The sequence below is a fragment of the Crocodylus porosus genome, unplaced genomic scaffold (assembly GCF_001723895.1).
Source record: "Crocodylus porosus isolate Cpor-Errol unplaced genomic scaffold, CroPor_comp1, whole genome shotgun sequence".
NCBI lineage: Eukaryota > Metazoa > Chordata > Crocodylia > Crocodylidae > Crocodylus > Crocodylus porosus.
In genome coordinates this window covers 33,316,315-33,340,665 of record NW_017728931.1, presented here as the reverse complement: position 1 = coordinate 33,340,665, position 24,351 = coordinate 33,316,315, and the positions used below count along the sequence as shown (strand labels likewise).

The 24,351-nt window shown below is 40.6% G+C and overlaps 1 protein-coding gene across 5 annotated transcripts in view; it reads right to left on the bottom strand.

The window, feature by feature from the left end:
• MICAL3 (microtubule associated monooxygenase, calponin and LIM domain containing 3) overlaps positions 1-24,351 on the bottom strand; it is a 147,533-nt gene that overhangs the window by 82,794 nt on the left and 40,388 nt on the right. For 4 of the 5 annotated variants that reach the window (XM_019544527.1, XM_019544529.1, XM_019544530.1 and 1 more), the window contains exons 17-19: positions 17,147-17,333; positions 11,897-11,985; positions 11,133-11,220 (exon numbers count right to left, since the gene is read on the bottom strand). In XM_019544527.1, the coding sequence (XP_019400072.1) occupies positions 11,133-11,220; positions 11,897-11,985; positions 17,147-17,333 (364 nt within the window). Of the gene's footprint in view, positions 1-11,132; positions 11,221-11,896; positions 11,986-17,146; positions 17,334-18,162; positions 18,271-22,185; positions 22,294-24,351 lie in introns of all 5 variants that reach the window. The other variant, XM_019544535.1, reaches the window with a different exon arrangement.

The window sequence follows — 24,351 nt, the reverse complement described above, 5'->3', positions numbered from 1 at the left end:
GGTGTTTCAGTTGCTACACAGGGCAGATGTACTTACTTACACATGATAAGAACATATATTTGGAGAAATTTTTAAAGAAAGAGAGAATTAATTTTGTATCTCCTCTTCACTGTTGCTGGGCTCTCGATAACAAAGCTGCAGGTCTAAAGAGAAATATAGAATTCATGGTATATAGTTTGTCCTCTACCGTATCTGACTCTTCTAGCTTTGTTTATGACAAATGGAAATGTTTATACTAATGTCTGTTTCTCTCAGGGAAAAAAGTGTTTCAATCCAGCCTTTGGTTGGCAGAGTGATCCAAAACTCAAAAAATCAGTTTTTTGGGGTCCATGACCAAAAAATCTGGTCAAGGTTATTCCAACCCTTTCAAACTTAAAAGGTAAGCTTCCAAATCCCCATTAAGGGATGTTCCAGAAAAATGGCCTAATATTCCAAATACTGTTGAATATCCCAATAGGCGAATCTAGGATTTTAAAGAGGGGGTGTACAGGAGCAGCAACCAATGCTGGAGCATCAACTAATGCTAAAGCAGGGGCTGCAGCCACTGTTCCCAGCCTTCTACCTGCACAAAGTACCAGAACACGCTGTGGGAGCAATGGATAGGCACTTTTTAAAGTCCCCCAATCAGGTAACCATCCCCCAACACCTATTCCCTTTCTTTCCATGCTTAGGGGCACCTCTCTTCCCATTCCTCCCCTTGACTTCTCTACTAACACCTCTGGCTATGGGTAAGGGAGACATGCCTACCATCACTGCTGTCCCAACCATTCCTCACCCATGCTGTGGGGACTGACTGCATGGGAGACAGGCACAGCAGAAAACTGTTTTCCCCTCCCCATGCCAGCTCCAGGACTGGTACGGAAAACCCAGGGTGACCTGGCAGGGAGAGGGAATCCACCATCATTGCTATTGCTGTCCCTGGCTCCCTGCACAGCTTGGCTGGAGTAGGATAGGAATAACTATGGAGCTCCCCCTGAACCCTGGTCAGCTGGAGGCAGTGGCAGCAGCAGGCAGGGAAGAGGAGATACTTCAGAGCACAGAAAGGGACAGAGTGAATGCTGAGAGCAGAGGAGATTATCACCTGCTGTGGAGATTTAAAGTCCCTACCTGCTGCTTCTGTAGCATGATCCAAAAGGCAGGGTGCAGCCATGCCACCACAACCCCTCCTATATCTGCACCTGCTCAGTTCCCATTGACTTCTGTGAGGTTCCTGATGGCTCAGTGTGCCAAGAGTCAGAACATTTTTACTTATGAATCTAAACTGAGACTTAGAAACCTAGTAGTAGGCACCTCAGTTTGAAAATATGACTCAAAGTAGGGTTTTTGGTTTGTTTGGTTTTTTTGTTTTTTTTTTTTGGAGGGGGTTGTAATGAAGCTCAGCTTTCAAGTTCAGCAAATGAATGTCAAGTAGCCAGTACCCACTAAGGACTCATTACAGATCACTCTAGTAACTAAAGCACAGGGGATAAGAGATGCTTCACAAGGTCTTTCAGCAGTATCAACATGAACACATCATTTTATCTCCCCACGCTTTTAACGTCAGCAAGAGATTAATGCTACAAATGACCTTCTATGGAGTTTATCCCATTTGGGTGACTACTCCAAAACCAGGTCATTCATGAAGCAGGGATAACACAATGCAATTATCACACAGAATTGGGAAGCAGGACTTTGCTGTTCTGTTAATGGGTCTATTACTTTCTCTGTAACCTGAAACAAGTCAGCAAACTGTGGTGAGTTGTCTATAAAATGAAGGTACCATTTACCTGCCTGAGCACGTGTGTCAAGTTTTAATATAGCCCTTTAAAGTGAGATAGGTACTATCAACTGGAAGCTCATTATGTGCCTTGCTCTTGCACTAACATTCAACGTTTTCTCTTTATAGGACTGTAGATCCAGGAGGTAGGTCTGGTACACCCAAGTTTTCCACTTTCTCTCTTCCCTCATTCCTAGATTAACTGATCCATTTGTAGAACAATTTAACAAAAGTGATATCTCTGATAGCTTGATTCTTTGAGATTTAGTTACAGTACACAGGGTTTCTTCTTCACTAATAAATAGTTGTAACAGTCCATCCCACCTTGTGGAGAGACTGATGTAAGGAGGGATAGAGAACTTGGTGAGAAGCGAGACCTTTTGCTTCATTTATAAACAGGATTTCTAAACCAGGAGCAAATTTGTAAGGGGACAAACATTCTCTGGAATGTTTCTACCTCTCCATCATGGCAAAATTTAGAGCACAATTTTCATCGTGCACCAGGCCTGCTTGCAGATGTGAACTCCCCACCCCCTATGGTGCTTTACTTTAAGTTCTGTGTGCCAAGCTCAGTGCATGCCTAGAAGAGGCATCACATTAGTTAGACTTGGCTTGTCTAATGTCTGTATAGATCTGGTGCTTTACTGGGGTGTTTTTGGCACTTTTATCTAACAGCTGGTTGAATCAGCATTAGATAAAAGCACCAAAAGCCCTTCTGAAGCACCCAATCTATACAGACGCTGCAGAGTCCAGTCAAACTAACATGCTGCTTCTTCCAGTAAAGCGTGTTTTGGGCTGTTTTTTTTAAGACTGTCAGCAGTCTAAGATAACAGCAATACAATTACAATGAAAAAAAAAATCACAGGGGAAACAGTGGAAAATGAGAAAGATCTGTGGAGACCTCACAGAAAAACAGGACACTGTCTCTGGGAATTATCCCGTAACACAAACTTATGCTCCCGTAGTTTATTTGAAAATATTTTGTCCCTTTGCAGCAGAGAGAACATTTGACCTAACTTGCAATGGGGATGAGATAAGCCACTACAGGTTTTGAAACCCCTGAAGCAAGTGGTTGATCCCAAGAGGACAGACTAGAAGGGATGAAACCAGCCTCCAACTTGATCCTTTTGCTACATTGATGCCATCAGGTGACACCCCTCACATAATAATTTACAATGAACACCTGTGGATAATTTTCAGAACACATCCATTTCAGATTCTCCCTTCCTAAGGTACTTCCTTTAAAACAGCTCTCCAGAATAACCTGTCATTCTGTAATAAGAGAAAAAGGGAAGACAGGCAGTTTCATAACAGGTATCACCCATGTGGGAAACAATCCTATGGAAAGCATAGCTGCTTAGTATGGAGCTAAAGGAGAAGAATATAGCAACAGAAACAGTTTGGGGAGAAGAGAGAATCCAAATCACTTCAAAAGGTCTCAGAAAAGATCCAGGAACCCTGTTGCCCTCCAGCTGGCTCTGAATTCTTTTCCTACCACATTAAACTATGCATAATCCAGGGTTTCAATATGGCTGGAAGAGATCAAAAAGTGATTCTTAAAGCATGGAATGCTTCTATTTCCCAACAGAAATCTCACAGATTAGTTTCACATTCTATTTATAACATTTCAAGTTTTAAACCTATCTGCAGGTTAAACTCTTCTGGTTACCACCTCATAAGCAGTGGGGGGAAAATATTATTTGGAGAGGCTGAGCCCTGCCTGACCCCCAGCCCTCCCTCCCACAGAACCATTGCAGAGTGCTAGTGCTGTACAAGGCGGCAGAGTGGCTACACACCAAGCAGCGTTGGGCACTGCAGGATGGCAGCATCATGTTGTTGCTGCCATCACTGGCTGGTGTGAAAGGTGTTGGGGGGACCAAGCCCTGGCTCTACACCACCAGCACAGCAGACATGATGTCCCCTCCACAACTAGAATCCCCCAAGCCATCTGCTGTTATTCAGTTTCAGTTGCCAATGATGTAATATAATAAGTAGCATGCAAGGGAGGGGACAGATTGGATTCTTAAAATAGACTAATCCCTTACATGCTTGACAGCATCAAAACTACTCAGTGCAAAACTTCAATTCACTGTGTTGGTGGAAGTCAGGACATCACAGGACTAGTATCAGCAGGAGAAAGGGTGAAAGAAGAAAAAGAAGACCACTGATGACACAGGTTGACTCCTCACCTTAAAAACATTTTAAACAACAAAAAAAAGATTCATAAATGGACCCTTGAGGTTATTTAATCTAAATACTGACTTGCTTTGACAGCTAGCTCCCTTTGTAAATTCATAAAAACATAAGCTGCTTTATTTTTTCACTGGATCTTTGTCACAGCAGGACAGAGCAACCCAGTTACCAACTGTCAGGATGATAGTTAGGTGTTACTGTCAAGTGCCACAAATACTGGCAGCTGACAGCTTGGTAGGATACAGGATACAAGGCTTGAGTAACTGGGTTAGAAGGAATGCTGGGAAGCACTAATGAAACATTTTCCTTCTGCTGCAAAGATAAGTTGGAATAAAAACAATTTATGTTGAGCCCATTCATCCAAAACAGACCTTAGAAGGGCATCTCAGATTTTTTAATTCCAGCAGTTTTGACATATTTTCTACAGAAGTATGTATTACTCTCTACCTCTGTATAAAAGGTGTGCAGTGAAAAGACTAACATGATAATGGAATTCAGGAGTAAATATACACAAAGCATGCTGCTCATCAAATCTATCTCCTGACACTTCACGACTACTCTCTGAATTTTTCTTTAGTACTTTCCAGTTACAAATGGTATACGTGATGGGGCTTCCCCTATCACTTCTTAGGTATTTCAGTTTGCTAGGTCTATTTGTTTCAATCTCCTCCCACCAAAAGGTTGTTCCCCATGCCCTTTCCTTTGCCAGAAACAAAGGAGGGAATGCAAAAGAAACACTCAGAAACCTGAAGATTGATTGGTATTTATTCCCTTGAACATTTCAACAAATATTGAATTAAATTCACAACAACATAGAAACCAGAAATTACATAATTTAAAGACACACACCCCAAAACAAAACAGGTTAAAAATAATTTCATAAATTAAAAAATTTAAAGCAGCTGTAAGTGGACATGTAGACCCTTTCTGGGCACCGATAATCTCACTCAATCATTTTCCGTAAGAAAGTTAGTTTCATGTAAACTCCAGTTCCACTGAGTGAAGCCCAGCACCCAGGAGATAGTTATCAGATTCTTTTTTTCAAAGAGAAAAAACTTCCTTGATTTCTCAGGAAGTCAAAAAGCAGCAAGGTCTCTTTTAGACTGATTTGACATCTCTTTTCCTAAGGCATAACAAACGTTTTATGCAGTTTTTGAAAGTACCCAGAAAGATTCACATCATCTTTCAGAAAACACATATAATCACAAAAATAAACAAGTCATTCAGTGGAACAAGCCTACAGGTCTGAAAGCTAAAGAGAAGGACAGAGCTGGGAGCCCTCCTTCTCCCAAGGACAGTATTCTCAGCAGGATCAGGTTCTGAGCAAAACACATCAGTTTCAGCATTTTGGCATGTTTTGCCTCATCTCCAATAGCTTTTTTTGTATTTAGTTCTACCACCCTTATGTTAGTACCTCTCAACATATTTTGGACATTAAGTGCCATGTACCTCTTCCCTCTCTTCAGATTTTTTTTGTAGGCAGACCTGCTCTCCCATGGCAATCTCTCCTCAAACAAATCCTGGTAAGAACACTGAAAAGGAACGTGATGGACTAGGAACAGTCTGGCACACATCCTAAAAAGAGAACAGACCCAACTACAGGAGGAGAACATGATTTACTGATCAGGGACCTGGTTCTAATCAGTCAATCCATATCCTACTCGGCTTCCAGAAATATGGGGCATTACTCTGAAGTTTACATTTGTGTAGGTTGAAGAAGAGGGTAAAATTACATCAGCTTCTCCGAGTATACAGAACCCCAGAGAAGGATTTTACACAAATGTGTAAAAATGCAGACTACTACTACTCCTCCCAACTCCAGTAAAAGTTTAAGGCAAAAAAGCAGAGGAAGTCCTCTTCTGACCCCTGCCTCAAATCTGGATGTACCTGTTTTGATAGTGCACGCTGAAGCAATGACTTTAGGCAGTTTTTAAAAAACTGATTTAGAGACTGGTATGCTTAAAGAAGGTGTTTTAAAAGCAAGTGACAAACAGAACACTATCATAAGATTGCTACAGGTGGTGTACTAATATGTTTTAAAGTTTAAAACTGAAAAGCAGATGGGGCCAAATTTTCAAAACAAAACAGAAAACTAAACCAAACCAACACTGACTTTGTTCATGATTGTATACAATCACCTACAAACACAGGGTTCTGGTGTAGGTAAATTCCTCTGTATGAGAAAATAGGGTTCTGTTGGTGTGAACTGAGTTCACAAGTAAGGCATGGACAATTTAGGCAAAATGGCATGTGGACAACTTATAAAAGCAAAGTTCACTAGCACATTCAACTACACACAACTCATTTGTACTTTATTTACACACCCAAGCGAGATTCTATACAAGGTCCATGTGTGTGTTCACCAGGGACCATGAAAAGCTGCACGTGTAAAAAGATGGCAAGGGAAGTCCCTATGCATTAAGGGGTGCATAGGAAACAGCCATCCTTTTCTCACTCTTGAAATCATCAAAAGAGCTTTCCATATGAGCCAAAAACTTTGTTTGTTGTGTAGAGACTATGTAGAGTCCATACAAAAGAACTGTCCTGCACTCACTGTACATGTGGCATGTACATGAGTGGGCTTCCAGCATTTTTTATTGTATTCCTATTGTTATATGCAGCCAGTCTCCATTCATGGAGCTATATGGCAGGAAGTTTTTACCTCTCTCCCTTACCTGTTGCAGGCAAGTGCTGCTCATTGTATTTTATATTTTGTGTCCCAACATGTCTTTCATTAAGTTCAACAACTATCTTAAATATCATGGAATCTGTTACTACTGTATGTTGTCAAGCATCAGATGAGATTTTCCCCATAAGGCCTTTCCTATCCGAACCCTCTGATGTGTGTAGGAAAGGAAGGAGCTTACTGACAAGAGTGCTAGCCTACTCTAGGAAACATTTTACCCCAGAATCTCCTACTTGTCTGCCCAAAGACATCGAAAGAATCATTATCATGCATCCTGCCTGGGAAGAGACTGTTCCAAGTCCATCTGAGAGGGTACTAAAAGTTGGGAAATAAATTCTTACAGACCTTTAGAACAAACAGAGAAACAACACTTGCATATTAAAACTACATAAAAAAACTGTAAATCATATTTAAAAAATTCAAGAGACAATGGTTACAGATTATCAAAGGAAGAGACAGTTGAAAAGCAAGTGGGGTTTTTTTTCTTTGTTGGCAACAGCAATTTTGGCACAAAGGCAATTGCAGAAAGAGAGAGAAACAAACAGGCAGACAAAGTACAGAGAAGGCTTACAGATCTACCACAAGCATGCCAGAGGTCAGCACTGAAAGCACAGTCACCAATTTCCCCACCCTTCCTTCACAGGAGAGTCCTGTTTTTACTGGGAGAAAATGGCATTGACTGCTTAACACTTCATTACCATTTCCCCAGCTGAAGAACAACCTGTATCTTTCCAGCTTGTACTCTGAATATCCCCTGCAGAGTCCCTTGAGTGTGCCACATACACTCAATGGAAACTAGACAAGACCCTCAATGGAACCAAAAATTCTATCTGAGAAACCACTCAACTTGGAGGTCAGGGGTTGCTTCCTAAAACTATAGCCATTGCAACACAAGGGAAGATAAATACATTTAATCCAGCTAGACGGTGTCTGCACTGTGAAAAACTGACACATTTAGCAAAGTTAACACATGCTGATCCAGTTAGTAACATCCCAAATGAAAGTGTTTAGTGTGACCTCATTGTACCTCTGTCAACTTAACCAGCTGAATGGTGTTCAAAAGTGTGAATGTCCCTTAGGCTCTACCTATTCACTCCAGCTAGTTTAGACGCAAAGAGTGTTGACAGACGTGGGAAAAAATACCAAAAAACTCCAAGCCACACAGCGTTTTACTGGAAGAGGAACAGGCTATCAATAAAAGTGCCAGAAAGCCCGGCTGAAGTGCGTGAGCTATACAAATGCTGGGCAAGCCAGGTCAAACTGATGCAATTCCTCTTCTGGGCATGCGCTGGACTCAGCACGGGGGCATGCCAAGCTGAAACTAAAGTGCTGGTTTCCCCTGTACCCATGTCTGTAAGCACCCATTGTGGCAAACTGATGAGTAAAGGAGATGTTGAGTGTAAACTGGCTAAGGTTGAGAGTGCAAATGAAGAAGTGTAAGAATCTGCTATTCTGTGAGAACCAAATGTCATCCCTGGCACAAACTGTTACAACAGTCTACTGAATAGGAGTTCTGCCTGCTTCTACCAGGGCTGAATCTGACCCAGCATTGTTGGAAAGAGGTCCAAAGGAAGTTAAGAATGTAAGGATTAGCAGTCCCACCACATCTCCCTGAGCTCCCTTCTTCCACCTTCAAAGTTACATTCATTTTGCACTTCCATCAAATGCACAGGCTTGGCATATTACACTTCCCTTCTTTTACTGATGTTGCAATCAGTTTACACTCACATCATCCCTGAAGTTGGTTTCAGATGTTTATGAGATTTGACACTGCTAATGCTGTGTGGCATTTAATGGAGTTTGGCCCAAAGGGAGACTTGGAAAAAATGGCTTTGACCCAGAGTTTCAATTTAGACAGGCACATGCTTACAGTACTGGTCTACTCTACAGTGTACACAAACTTTAATTAACACAATTTAATAAATTACAGATAGACATACACACAAGCACAAGTCATTTGTGCTTCAAAAAAAAATCAGGAGTTTAATGGAGATGTATCCTGCAACACCCCTATCGTTACCTGTGAATAAAACCCCAACTTTTTACTGCATTTCCCAACCTAGGAGTCTAAAGTTAAATCTCTTTTTTAAAGCAAACAAACCCACAGAATCATAAACACTAGCCACAAACTTCCTGACCCAACCAGCAGGAACAGGATCCAAAAAGTAGATGGCTACACTATATATGGCTACAAAAGCGGAGAACTGACCTGCAGTTAATGAAGCTGCAGCAAGCTTTTCAGCACTGCTTTTAGCTAGCATCTTCCTGTTCCTTCTATTCTGCCCTGTAGAGCACTAAGATATACTTAGAATTTCCTTCATGTTGGTTAAAAAGGTATATGAAATCTCACCTGAAAATGACTTTGGTATGGGAGAAAGTAGTGCAAATCTCTCTCTATTGCTAAATCTACATGTGAATACATACAAGCATGCACTGCAATGCTGCCCTACAGGCAATCCCAATGCTTATTTTAACAGTAAACTAACCTGGATGGGGTTTTTTTCCCCACATAGTTGGTGCTATGCATAGGGCAACATGCATCTCTATGCTCCCTTTGAAAAGCCAGAATTTTACAAGTTATACAATAGGACTCCCTTTCAGTACAACAGCTGAAGCAAAGAGAAACAGGCAGACATCTCAACTTTTCTTTCTAGAGGAAATACATCCTGTTCTGTTCCTCTCATGAACTCAAATCACAGATCTGTCAATAGGGTCATGGCAGGCATGTAACAACAAATTCAGATTTTTATTTATTTGGTCATACGTGTATAGCAAAACATAGCCTAGCCTAATGTGTTATTTCTTTGCTATTTTCTGAATATCTGTTTACAACTAGAGTTAGTTAGTCTATGTATCTATTGCAATAATTACATCAGAGCAGAGAGCATCTCTGTGGGGGCTTGCTTTAGTAAAATGACTGACAAATCAGGCTTAGCCTTTCTTTTGCCTGCTTCCTTACACCAACCTCTATATAATCTTTGAACATCCCAAAGGTGTGTTCAGAGGAACAGTTATTTTTTCCATTCTTCATAAAGGCTAGGTCCCATATAAAAATTCCCCTTATTTTTAGAGAAAAGCCTGGTTGTTGAGAAGAGACAGGATCTTTAAATGTACTTCCTTTTTTTTTTTTTTTTTTTTTTTTTTAAAGTTAAAGCAGTTCTGGACACTACACCTGTCTGAGACATCAAGTCTATTTTTATGATTTTACTCTGACATTCTCCTTTATACCCTCTACTCTTTTGCTACATAGAAATCCTACATTAATGAAAAAGGAAACTGAAAAACTAGTTACATGTGACGTACAGTCAAATATGCAAGTAAAAAAACAAAAAAAATCTGTCTAATCACATTCAGCTATAATTTTAGGCATGCTTTGTAACAAAAATAAAAGCAGATCAAAGAATGATTTAAGCTAAATAGGTGTTAAAGATGTTTTTAAGCTAGCATTGTAATTGCGTATCTTTTGCTTGTCAAACAAAAATAAAACCAACCAATTAGTCCCACTCTCCTCGAAGAAACTGATTTAGTTTTTCCACAGAATTCTGGCACGTAGGCTGGAAATCAACTCTATCCCTCTTTCCCTTTCCAAGTACCTTAAACTGCAGTCTTGAACAATGAAAAACTGACGGTTGGGCCAAATGTAGCATAAATAGAACATTTCTCCTGTGATAGAAGGAATCTGAGTTTTAACCTACAAGCTGGATATCTTTAGCAGTGAAGCACATGCTTTCACAACCCAGTTCCCAAAGCCACTGCCAGGAGTTTGTTCTGGCAGCAAAGGGAGAGCAACATGACCTGCTAGCACCAAAGAGCTCAAGAATTTAAAGATGGTTCCCTTTAGCTGCGGAAGACACCAAGAATCCTAAAGTAGCCACAATCCAAAAACAGCAAGGTCTTCTATTCAGATAGCAGATTAAATGAGCAGCTTGGGAGGATGAGGTACAGTACCTAGCATTCAGACAAACACAGAAATCCAATTTCAGGCATTACATTAGCCCATCAGAGAGACCTTAATGCTACTAAAACTAAATCTGCAGATTTGCAGAGTAGGCCTTTTTACTTGGGTCCAGTCCAAGAAAATCCTGAACTGAATATCTGTGTTTACCTAGAATGATTTCAGGCAATGCCCTTGAAAGAACTGGAAATGTCCAGGTCCCAAAGCCACCACGCAAAAGAACATATTCAAGCTTTTATACAGCATCAACATTTCACACAAGTTATACAGCTTACATAGTTGAATCGTTTTAAAGCTTTATTGGTCAACAGGCTGCCAATAGAACTCCCCCAGGATCTGCACAAGAACCTCTGACTGGACATAGAGAAAGGGAACACCAAAAGCCATCAACTGACACATGAAAAAGGAGTCCAAAGGATTTTGGGCTACCTGGCGCCCAACTGAGGAAACTGTACTTTGCAGGCGCTGGCTTGCCACCCTAACTCTGTCAAAGAGGCCGAGAGAGTACTGCACCACCCTGCCAAAGAAGGAAGCGGAGCTACCTGGGGTTCTCTCTGCTGAAGTGGCTGTGGAATTCGTCCGGCCAGCTCCATCACTTGCCATCGTGTCCTGCAAGGATCCTTTGCTGTCCTGTAAGATTAATGAAAAGAAAAAACAAATCAGAAAATAAAATGCATAAATCTTGAAATGATTGATTTTTAATTGGGAGCAGAATGTTTTACATATTGAACACAGTCAACTGCGAAGGCAGCCCTCTGGAACAGTGGCATGCATTTATTCATGGAATAAGCAGGGGATGGACCCAACAATCAGGTGGAGGATCCAGCCATTCAAATGCTCTTTCCCCATGCTTCCTCATCAGATTACTTAAATTCTGAAGATCAGTTTATGCATCTGAAAAACCCAAGAGATATGTCTGAAGTTTGAGACATCTTGCAATTCCTGTGAGCAACAAACAGTTAGGACTTCATTTTCTGCAGGGAAATGAAAATCACCCGCTCTATTTCAGTGAAACATTTTCAAACTAGAAATGTTGGTCAACTCTGTAATTCTTATTCTTCTAGTGTTGGCATACCTGTAGTAACTACTTCAGTTTACATGAAATTGATACCAACATCCAATATGGGATCAAACAATTGAGTCCCACAAAAAAATGACAACAGTGATTATAGGATTACTCTTAAATTTACCATTTTATAATGGCATGGCATTTAAAAAGAATAGGATATATTAATGAGTTTTCATTTTTGGCAAACACATGTTCAAAACCCTCAATCCAACATTTGAAATTGAAATAAAAAGTTACCTTTCCTGACAGAGGACCCACTGCTGGCCTCTTCCTTTGAGCATAACCAGAGAGTCGATAACAGTAGTGAGGTTTACAGTAGAATTTACCTGCAGACAGAACAAGAGAAATAAAAGTAATGAGGAAACCACAGCAGGTTACACAGTATAACACTTCATCTCCATTCCCTTTGCCCCTGCCCTGTTTACCACTATACTCAGAGTAACACACTGAAGTTTTAACTCAAGTCCTTCACTCCCCCTCCCTATAACAGCTTCTCTCCCACTGGGTGCCTGACAGCCATTTAGCTAACATCCAATCACACACCAAAGCAGAGCTGGGAGGCCTGCGTGGTATCATACACTAACAATACAGCAGTGTGTGTGGAACAAAGACATTGTCACATGAAAAGTTGGCAGAAACAGCTCTGGAAAAAGCAAGAATGAATACAACTGGCAGAGGAATGAGGGAGAAGACTATGTTAACTCCAAAGAAACCATCTCTGATAATATAGTGACTACTCCCAAAAGGAAAGTCTACCTAAATTGTGCCTTTCCAATCAAGAGGTTTTACAGGACTACTGAGCAAGCTAGTCTGTACTCACCTAGACAAAAAGTCCTACAAGCACTCTCCATGAACATACCTCAGTCCTGCCATGTGAATTCTACTGCTTTTCTCATTGAGTTACTACCTACACCTTTATCTTAATTTAAAGCAGCTTCTCCTAATCCAGGCTGGTCCTTTCTGCTTCAAAGTCCTCTCTGAGTCTGACCAGTTTTGCTTTTTAAGATTTGGGAGATGTTTGGAAGGCCTACAGGTGCAACTGCAGTTTAAACCCTTGTTTTTTTCCTTGCTTTTAAAAAGCAATTAAAAACGCATTGGATTCAACTATTAGAAGTCTATAAACACCTTCTTTTGAGAGGAAAAGGTAACAGCATCTCTCATGCAAGAGGTCCCTGCTCAAAAAAAAACAAACAAACCATTTTTTTTTTATATTGACAGTCTCTCTAAAAAGTGCTCTGCATCTAACCTTCCCTTTCAGGGTAACATTTCTAAGAAACACATGTGAGACAGCTCTGGAAACATAAATCCTGATACTTTCTTAGTTCCTTGCAATATGGTTTTATACCTGAGCACAGACAGCATCAAGAATATTGGTCTTTTGACAGGTAAAATTCAGATAAAGGGGTACACAGTGTTTCCTTTATATCTCCATAAATGCAGTTAATGTCATGGACTACAGAATTCATTTGTTAACCCAAACAGATGAGTAATACATTAATAGCTCTATTATTTTCTCTCTCAGAAAAACCTTAGAGTTAAGTACTGTATACTTTTTAATCTGCCCCAAGGATTCTTAGGTACTGTACCACAGAGTTTATCTAGATGCTTCTAGTCACTGGGTGTGTCTAGACATGCATTAATGTGCTTTTTCTAATGCACATTAAATTTAATACCTCCAGGCACCTATACACAAGCCCTGAGGCTTTTCTGATGTGCTGGAATTCCAGCGCATCAAAGCAGACTCTATTAATCCCACTGAAGCATGGCAGTTGCTGCGCTCCAGCAGCCTCCTGCATCTCATGCATCAGTGTCCCCATGTTTAAAAAAGTGGTGGCGGGGGTGCTTGAACTAAAGCTTGTTTGATGAGCTTTAGTTCAACCACCCACACTGTCATTTTTAAGCACAGGAACACTGATACAGGGGACGTGGCGGTGCCTTAATTAGAATGGCTCTGGAAGCCACTCTAATTAAAGCACTGCTTTCCCTGACCCCCAGAGCCCATGCAAGGGTGCCCTCCAACGTGAGGTACTAAATAAATGTAAATTAGGCTGCCCTAATGTGCATTAGCAAAAACACATGCCTTTTTAGCGATGCTTAATGTACACTGCCTATTTTACTGTACATTAGCACTTTTTTATGCAATGCTTTAATGTGTAGTAAAATATACTACTGTGCATTAAAGCGTATGTGTAGACATACCCACTATAGATATAAAGTTGCTAGAAAAACCAAGAAAGCTTGGGTAACAATGGTACTGCTATGCAGAAGGGTCTCAACTTTGTGTTAGCCTCATTATACCTGGATGAAGCCAAGACTGGAGCTTGCTTAATTGCTGGCAAAAGACTGAATAAATGCTTGCTAGAAACCATTTTTACTGTGGCAATTGAGACACCCAGTTTATTAGCACTAAAATTTCTAATCAGAGCATTCTATCACATACAGGCTACTGGTGAATGGTGAGTGTGTAGAAGTAACCATTTTCTTCATCTTTAATTACCAAATAGGCTGTTGGTTTGCTTTGTTTTTATGAGGATTTCAAGAGTTACCATTGGCCAATTGTTCTGACAAAGCAAGTTTGTGAACCTTCAGGCATGTTTTAGAGGCCTATCCATTTCTTACTGAGAAGCTGGCTTAAAGGTAGTAGTCCCTGTGAGGAAATGTATTACTGTCAGTGGCTACTAAGCAGGGGTGGCCAAACTTCTTAACCCAACCAAAACCCTGACATGACTGAAAGCTGTAGGACACGTAGCTGTCAAGATGCACACACAGATATTCACACAGCCTCCCAGCAAAAATAATTTGGTGTTAAATAACTTTTTTCAAGAGTCATATCTAAACTACTTGGGAGTCATATACGGCTCAGAAGACAGTTTGCCCACCTATGCTACAGGGTCTATCCCAAGGGTAGGCAAAATGGAGGATCTGGCCAGCAGCTGGACTCCATTTCCCAGAAGCCCCTGCCCACATGGCTGGGGCTGGTCTTCATGGAGACCCCAGCCCCAGCTCTGCTGTGATAGCAAGGCTGAGGTTTATGTTCTGCCTACTTCATAGTAGAATTGTTGCTACTTTATGCATGCTGTATACGTGTTCATGTATAGTCAAAACTAGATTGTCAGAGTCAGGGCAGGGGTGCGCGCAGGCTGCAGATCACAGCTCTGCCCTGGCCCTGACCAAGCTGCCCCCACTGCAGGATCCCAGTGGCTCTGGAGGAGCCCCCTGCCCTGTCAGCATGGCTGGGGCTGGTTTCCATGACCACCCCAACCTTGTGCTATCACAGGGCAGTTGCAGCTGGGGTCTCCATGGAGACTGGCCCCACCCATGCCGGCAGGGGCTGCTGGGAAATGGAGTCCACTTGTTAACTGGATCTGGGCCATGGGCTGGACTTTACCCACCCCTGGCCTATCCACAACATGCAGATTGTTAAGTTTCAGGGAAAATATAACTGAAATACTGCTACCCTTATGGTCTTCATTCATGCAAGCGCTATTTTTAGTCACATACCAATGTGACATTTAGACATGTCTCCTTATGTTCTGTGGCAGCGTGTTCCACAGGTTCAGTAGATGCTTTCTCAGTCTAAGATTTTTGTTTTATTTTTGTATGAAAGGGACAGTAAGTAAGAGTAAATGTGAGTGCCAAGTTGGTCTTCTGCCATTTTCTATGGTTACCACATCTTCTTAAATATGTCTAGTATTTCATGACAACATGCATGGACTCATGTACCATGTTGTTTTTAAACTGCCCTTTTTTCTATTGAGATGGAAGGACTAACAATGAACAGTGGTTAGAGATATATTATTTATGGCAGTTCTTACATAGGCTGTATTAAGGGAAACGAACAATCATGATCATGTTTCTCACTGGTCAGTTGAACAGTGCCAGAGGACCATGTCACTACTCGTCAGAAGGTCACAATTCATTGCGCATGTGATTTAAATGATATGTATACCTTGCACTTCTTGACATGAAATTTCATTTGCTGTTGCATCATTCAGTTCCTTAGGTTTGTGAAGATCTTTACAAAGCTCCTCTTCATCTTTTCTACCCTTGACTTTGCTAAAGTAGGTCAGCAACATGTTTTCGTACCTCACTTTTATGAGGTTTTCACTCATTCTCTCTCTTACGGAGGTCTCTCATATATAGAGGAGCAAACCCTGTGCTGTTCATTTAGTCACCATTTTTATACAGCATTTTCAATTTTTATATGCCCATTTATCCTTTGCTTTCCTACTCAACATTTCCATCTATAAACCCCCTCTCAAACAGTCTGTAAAAAGTTAATATATCCACAGATTATCAATCTTTTTTTTATATGTTCCTTTGCAGAAAGCGGTTTGTTTTTGTATTATGCTATCCAAATGTTTTTAAACTCTGGCTTAAAGATTCTCCTAGTTTCCTGGTATTGAAGCAGGACTCGAGGATCTGTATTATAAGATCACCTTAGATGGAATATCCATCTGGGTTCCATGGGCCAGATGAGTAATGTGGGGCCAGTCCACAAGGCCACACATCCTGGGGCAGTGCCTGGGGCTAGTAGTGCACTCTGGAGCTTACTGCTCTGAAGTTTTTTGCTCTTAGGTGTGCCATTTTAATGTGTGCCTGGAAGCAAATAACTCTGGAGTTTATTCATGCACAGCATGTGGAGCCCAATCAGAGCAGTTCCAGGTAGAAGGGATTCCCAGAGCCTGGGGCTGCTCCGTCTGGGCTCAGCGCACTGCAGACAGACTAGCTGAGGCAAAAGAGTGTTTCAATGTGGGGCTAGCCTGCAGGTGGCCCCCACACTGAAGCACCCTTATGTACCACCCAGCCAGGTGAGTGTCTACACGTGTACTGCTGCACACAAAAAATTCTAGAGTTTTACTTGTATTTACAAGTACTACCTTGCTGAGGAACTTATTAGTTGCATGAGCCCTAACAGGGGTGCACAGGTAGATGCTGAGACATTTACTGTGCAATTAATTAGGCAACTGTGCAGTAAACATCTTGTGTAGATGTGCCCACTGTGTACAGCACGTGGATTAACTCTTGAGACCTGGGGGAAGTACCAGGGGATGAATGATGTCACTCCAAGGGCTGTACCTTTAACACCCCTGCCTTAGATGTCAAACACAACACTGTTCTGCTTCCATTTCAGCAACGATTTTTTTAACAGTAAGTAAATGTTTGGCTAATAGTTCAGTTATAGTGTTGTTTACGTGAGCTGGCCAAAAGAGTGCAAGAATGAGCTCTATATCTATCTATATATCTCTCCCCTGTCTCTGAGAAATAACTCTCTCTCTCGCTATCTATATAACTCTTACTTAAGCTGTTAAGGAGATATATAAATATCTATAACTCCTTAATGGTTTGAGAGGTTTATTTTCAAGAAGAAAGATTATTCTCATTTTTTCACTCACTAAACTAATGGTGAGTGAAGAAATTGGCAGCCTTCCAAATGAGTGAAAGTCTTTATTGTATATGAGGAAAATTAAGAGTAATTTTTCTTACCATCTTCAATATCGTAGGCATAGGAAGACAAGCGAAGTGTGGTAGCACAGTATTCACACTTGAAGCAGCTGCGATGAAAGAACTTGCCTTCGGCACTCAACCTTTCCATCACGTAGACCCGTTTACGACAGAAATAACAGACATCACTGCCTCCCAGGTTCTGGGGGAACTCCTTTTTGAATGAGCCCTGGACAGAAATGAGGCAGATTTAGAGTCACATGTGTCCAATCACATCTCCACTGTAGGGTCACCTTTTTTCATTTCTGTGATACCATTTCTGATACATCCATTAACACCACTTAGCAAAATGAAAGCTTATGTACCAGTCACTAACCTTTCATGTCCATGGGGCAAGTCGAGGTAATTTCTGAAGTTGTGAGGAATAAAATCAGGAGCAAGTTACAACTCCCAGACCATTAGACCTATGGGCTGACAATTCCACACAAGGTTATTAATGGTGCTCTGGAGACAGCTGACTGAAGGAAATGTAAATTGGAAATCTTCTCTATGTCAGCTGAGACAGTTTACAGTTGTACTTCCAACCCTGCTTATATTCACTTGACAGAGGCTCAGGTTAACCTTGAAACCAAGTTTTTCCAAATGCAGCTCAACCCTAATAGTCAAAAACATCAGACTGGTCTGTAGGAATTCTTCCAGCAATACTGCTCTTAGCTCTACATTTCCTTGAGACTTATCAAGAAAGACGTTTTCTCCAGGACACATCAATCCACAGAAAGTCCAACTTGATCACATACCTTGGCTCTGAAATACATAGAGCTGTATCTCAAAGCAGTCTCTCTGCAATGTGTAGGACCCTAGGATGCTGACAACAGAATTCAGGCAGATTTTGGAAAAAAGCATGAGGATAGGGAGAGGGTTTAGAAAAAGGAAGTGAGATTTACTAAAATTATTTAAGATGTTGTCAGCTTCTTTCAAGACAACTAAACACTTACAGTACCACAGACCTATAGAACTTCTAGTCACAAACACACATCTTCTGCACATCATTCTCTTACCCGTTCCTTCTTGTCTAGAAGGGTTTTGGGTTGCTCTTTTCTTTGAAGCTGATTGGCTATCTGCTCAGCCAATGAGCTCACTCCGCCTGTGTACATCTTTATATACTTCTACCAGATGGAAGGGATAAAACACAGGGAAGTGAGAAAAGAAAAAGATCAAATTAAAAAGATGACAAAAAATGATAAAGGTGATGAAAAGGTGCAGAGAGATCAAACCATGCTGAAACAGTGGACAACACAGGCAGAGTGACTGTGGAAAAACAGCAGAACCAGTGTCGTCAGTGATCACTAGCAAAGCCCAGACTAAAAGTAGCTAAAAGGGAGGTTTACAATTGGTCCCTTTACATAATTAGAAGGACTACAATTAAAAGAAAGAAGATGAATCAAAGTCTCTTTTGTTTACAGAATATTTTGTTCATGAACGATAAGAACATCTACTTCCCCCTGCAGGGAGACGAAACCAAAACAAATTTTAGGCTTCAGGTAAAAATGGACATTGAGGAAAAGTGGCATAAAAGAGGTATTTCATATAACCAAATTCAAAGGTGTGATCACGAAGATTCACTCAGTTTCTTTGCAATAGGGAACAACTAGTTTCCAAGGGAAGAGAAAAAAAATAAAAATAGTTAGCTCAAGCAGAGCCACAGCAATTCCAAAAAAATTAATACCTCCAAAGCTGCATGCATGAGTGCTCACAACACACAAGGGGTTTCAAGACTTTACATGAGAAGAATGGAGGAGGATGAGCCTAGTACCATAACTATGTTTAGCTGAGCATGCAGCTTTATGCCTAAACTATTCTCTATCAAGGATATTTTTCCTGGGTACCACGACCCCAAGCATTTGGGTTTGATGTTAGGCTGCAATCAACCTTACAATATTGGTAGTCAGACATCTAGGAAGCCTGACACATCTCAGTGTAAGAGGTGGGAGATGAGAAATTTATAAGCTTGTTTGCTAGCTAAGTTTGGACACTTCATGAAAATGAGTCATGCAGGAAACACCCATGGCATTTGAAAATAATTATTTGACTGAGGGAATAAACCTCACAACCTAATAAAGATCCAATCTTAATGCAAGCACCACATATTGTCTCAGTGCAGCAGCAGACATCACCCTAGGCCATGTCACTTACCCAGATGAGGGATGTTTTGAATGCTCCAGAATTAAAAACAGGCATTTTTCAAGCCTCTTCAGCAAGTGAAGGATTAATTCTGCCTTCCACACTGAGACCACATGACTCTGGTCAAGTGAAGCAGTTGGGAAATGCACTACTCTGAAGCAATGAACTAGATTCAAAACCCTGGAAATCTTCCTCATTTGTACTACAGGGTTTCTATTTGAAAAAACCATTCATTGTCAAAGCTACATGCACTTACCTATCCCTGCACATAATTTCTATACTGTATTTTGCTAAAAAAAGTTTTAAAATGTATGCACCTATTATGGTGTTTGCTCTTGCATGCTTTGGTTGCTGTAATTATCAACAGTTTATAGATGTTTACATCTTCACATTTTTGCATGTTCTTCAAGAATCACAAAATGTAAAATGATCAAACTGCAACTAGTTAATTGGGAAAGAGCAGGGATTTGCACACACTTTAGAGTAACTGTCCCTATGACTTCTCTTACCACATAGTAAATGAGAGCTACACTTGGGCAGCTTGCCCCACGTGGAATGGGCTAAATTGCTCTGGTATAGCTTTCATTTACTCTGAAATACGAGTGAGCCATTACCCTGACAGCAGCTCCATGCAAGTGCCTATCACTTTTGACTTGTTTCAGTTTTGATGGTTTGTCTGAACCCTAAGATGTTTGAGTCCCAATATTTAGATTTTAGCAGAAAATGTTAAATCTCTTAGGCAAGTATGAAATGTAACTATATAATCTAACCACTACACTGTAGTATCTTCATGCAGGGGTATATCCTAAGTCTGGTACAATTAAATATCTTCATTAACAAATTTGAGGATGGGACTGAAGGGCACATTTAGCAAATCTGTGGAGACAGTAAGCTGGGTGCAGTTGTAGACATTCTGAATGACAGCACTAGGGATCAGAAAGACCTTGATAAATTGGAGAAATGGTCTGAAATCCATTGAACAAAATTAAAAAACAAAAACAAATGCAAAGTTTTGCGTTTAGGACAGAACAATCACATGTACAAATACAAACTGAGGAATGACTAGGTAGGCTGCAGTACTACAGAAAAGAACCTGAGGTTACAGTAGACCATAAGCTGAATATGAACCAACAATATGCTCTAGCTGTAAAAAAGACCAATAGCACACTGGGCTATGTTAAGAAGATTTCACTTATTAGTCAAGGGAAGTGATCCTTCTACCCTATTTGCCACTGGGGAGGCCTCACCTGGCTTACTGTGTCCAGTTTTGGTCCTCTCACTTCAAAAAAGATCTGAGCAAATTTAGAGTCCAGTGGAAAGTGACAACAATTATTAGAAGCCTAGGAAAAATGACTTTTGAGGCTGGACTAGAAGAACTAGGATTATTTAGTGTCTAAAAGTAGAAAAACTGAGCAGGATTAGATAACTAATACCTAAAGGGTAATTATATGGTAGGTGGCCACAGAAAATAAATTATTTTCTATGGACAAGGCTAGGAAAAATGGTCTCAAATTGCAGCAAGTGAAAATTCAGGTTGAGCTCAGTTGAAGTTTATCACAGAGTGTGACTAGGCATTGGAATAGGCTCCCAAGAGAGGCTGTGGAATCTCCATCACTGGAAGTTTTGAAGAGAGGTTAGACAAACATTTGACTGGGTGCTTTACTCAGGGAGGAACCTGCCCTTGAGCAGTAGGCTGAACCACATGACATTCTGAAATTGACCCCTACCTTCCAGGAGATATAATTGCAAACATGTGAAGGAATAAACATGATCTTTCTGTCATACTTTTCTATGATTCCTATCAGAAAGGCATTTATACCTTCTGCTATTCCAAGCATGCCTTGTTTCTCTAACCAAAACACAGAGCTCAGCTAATGCATATGCCTAAACTGACCTTTGTAGCTCACAACCTTTCCCACCTTCCTACTTTCTAATTTCATTACTCTTATGCATCACATCTCATCTGATACTAGTTCATAATTGTGGCTGGTCAGAAAATCCTTTATTTTTCCTCCCCCTCATAGAAAGCTTTTGGCAAAGAAGTTTCTAGTTTCTAGACAAAAAACAAAAACTTCTCAGGTTGTTCATTCTTGTCCATGGAAAGAAGTTTTGCCTTAAAAAAAGTCCTGATGGAAAATTCTGGACTAGCCCTAAATTTCTCTTTGTGAGAGAAATTTTATCTTACTATTTGTCCATTACAATATTCTGGATCATTGAGCGTCTCAAACTAATACAGCTATGATAAGTTTAAGTCTTGCTTTCTTTCCTTAATTTTCAACTTCTGTGCTCTTTGACTTGGGTCTCTCCTGGGCAGTGGTTTTTAGCTTATGCAGAATCTTTACATTCTGTGGCATGGACAACCAATTTCTGTTGCTTGTAGCACAATCAGCAACCACTGTAATTTTCAAGTGATACCCACTTGATTTTTTGGAATACTGAATGATTTCCCTCCATTAATCTCAGTCTTTCCCTTTAAAAGCATACATACAAACCCAAGCTATAATCTGCTTAAAGTTTTCAAAAGGGAGCAGGAAACCTTAAAAAATAGCTTGTATGTCCTTATAGATTATTCCACAGCCAGAAAAATACCATTGTTGGAAAGAAGTGATTTGAGGCTATTTAAGACTTCAAATCTGGCTTACCAGAACCTTTTCCATGAACACTCAACTTTAAGAATACTTTTTTCCCCGATGGCTGAATGGCCTGGAATAATCAAGATATGCCACAGTGCCTCTGGCTTCACACTTGTATATTTAAATGCACGCACCACATTCAGCCACATGAAAGAGGTGAAGCCTTGCAAGCCTAGCGATCTTCTGTGGCACATCCTCTGCTGGTGGGAATGAGGTGGGGCAAATAGGCACAGCTGAGTGCAGCTTGCAAGACCCAAGCCATGCTACCTGTCGAAGGGAATCAGATGAGGGTGAAGCAGGGCGGTTGGAAGAGCGGAGACTAAGGGAGAGCTCCCACTGGTCAACAAAGAATCGACGAGACGGTTCAGTCTCTGGCTAAAAAATAAAATAATAAATCAAGAAAATCACAGAGGGATATGGACAAAAAATAAATAAAATGTCTTACAGGAACCGTTAAGAGCTATCGGAGGCAATCACCTACCCTATCTCTTCCATTTCCAAGTGACAAGGCAGAGAATAAAGAAATTGCTCTTGCTATGGCCTTCCTTGGGCTATAAGGTTTTTTCTACCACCCCCCTCCACCCCAAAATGTAATTTGGAATCAGCTATCTAATTGCACAGAAGCTCGGGATCCTGGGGAATTGCTGCTTTCTGCAATACAACAAAGTCAGTCATTCATGAAGATTCTAAAACAATTTCTGGTACTCTTATCCTCTCCTTGTGCTCTTAGGCAGGGAAACATCTACCCTACCCACCCATTCTTGGCTCCCATGTGTCAAACTCAGAAATTCAAAGCCACTCTGAAACTGCTCCCACATCTGCTCTTCAAACCCATCACGAGCCCCAGGAGGTGCCTTTGGAGGGACTTCACCACTGTATTTCCAGGTTTCGTGCATGTAAGCAGGAGTGAGTGTACAGGACATGCTCAAAAACATGCTTCCAAGACTGCTGAGAGATTGCTTTCCAGGTTTTAACTAAAAGAGATCCAACATTTATGCCTTTTTAGGAGTGGGAATGGAGAAAAGCCCTCTCACCCCTCCACTATTCAGCATCCTCATCTCTACTACAAGATCGACTACTAAACTAGCAATGAATTTTCACCTTAGAATCCACAAGAAACATGGGGTTTAATTTTAAATCACATTGCTCATCCTTTAAATATATGTTTCATTGAAAACAAAATTAACAAGCTAGCAGAAGGTAATGAGCTCTGACACATTCCTGCTTTCCAAAACAGGAAACAGGCTGTGGCGTAAGGCTTAGGCAGAGGAAGGAAAAAGCAGGTATAGGCATCTTTCCCTAAACTATGCCATGATTTTTTTCATGCTCTGTTCTTCCCACTCAGAGAGATACCTCCTATCTTTACTTGCTTACTTGCTGCACTTTACAAATTCCTGTCCCCAAGAGACAAGCATAGTTTAAAAGTGAGAACCAACAAGGAGAGTAACCACTAATTCTTCCTCTGCTCTTTCTTATCATACAGCATAGGCTAAATGCCAAAGCTGAAAAGCCAAATCTTTCCAAAATCAATTCTTCAGAAAAGAACCCAGAGATCACTAACCCAGCATGCACCTCTTAACCTACTCAGCTTCTGCCAGTCCATTATCACCATCTGCCAGGAAACACCTTTAGTATAGAAGCAGAACACAATCATTAGAAATATCACAATCCATTAGTTTCTGTCAGCTAGTGTAAGTTATAATCTGGTGGGAAAGTATTCAGAAGATTGTAAGAAGGTGAACATTTTAAAAGAAAAAACCCTAAGACAGTGACAGGGAAGGAATTACGTCACAGTTATTTTTATATGATCCACAAAAACAGCTGTTTTTAGACACACACAAAGATGGAAAAGATATCTGACATTTGGTATTTTGAGGACTTAGTCCAATGGCAAAAAATATCTGTGCTACTTCAGGTCTTGCAGTTTAAAGGAAAATAGCAGTTGTGTCATTTTTATATGGGTACTTTTTACTTAACCGCAACTTTGAATCAGCTAATAGTTATTTAAAATATTTTTAAAGTCCCTAAAAAACAATCTCTAGCTTTTGCTATACATTCTTTCCTGCTTAGTGTCACTGCTTCTTCCTGTTTTCTTTCCTTAACATTCTACATCATGGCCCATCATTCCCTACATTATCCAAGCATCTGTTTCCTGTTTTCCTCTCCTACAACCTACTCCTTTTTCTGCTTTTTTCTACTTTGTACTCTCTGCCTCTTCCTCTGTATTTTTCCACCTCTTTTTTCTTCTGCATCTTCACAGAAATCACACGTCAATATCTTATCTCTGTCTGCAAATATAACTCCATATATCACTTCCACATACCCAGATAATTTAAAAATGTTGTTATCAGGCATCCAATAGCTACAGGACTAAACAACCAAGCCACCAAGCAGTACACAGAGACAGGAAGGTTGCATCTTTACACAAATTAA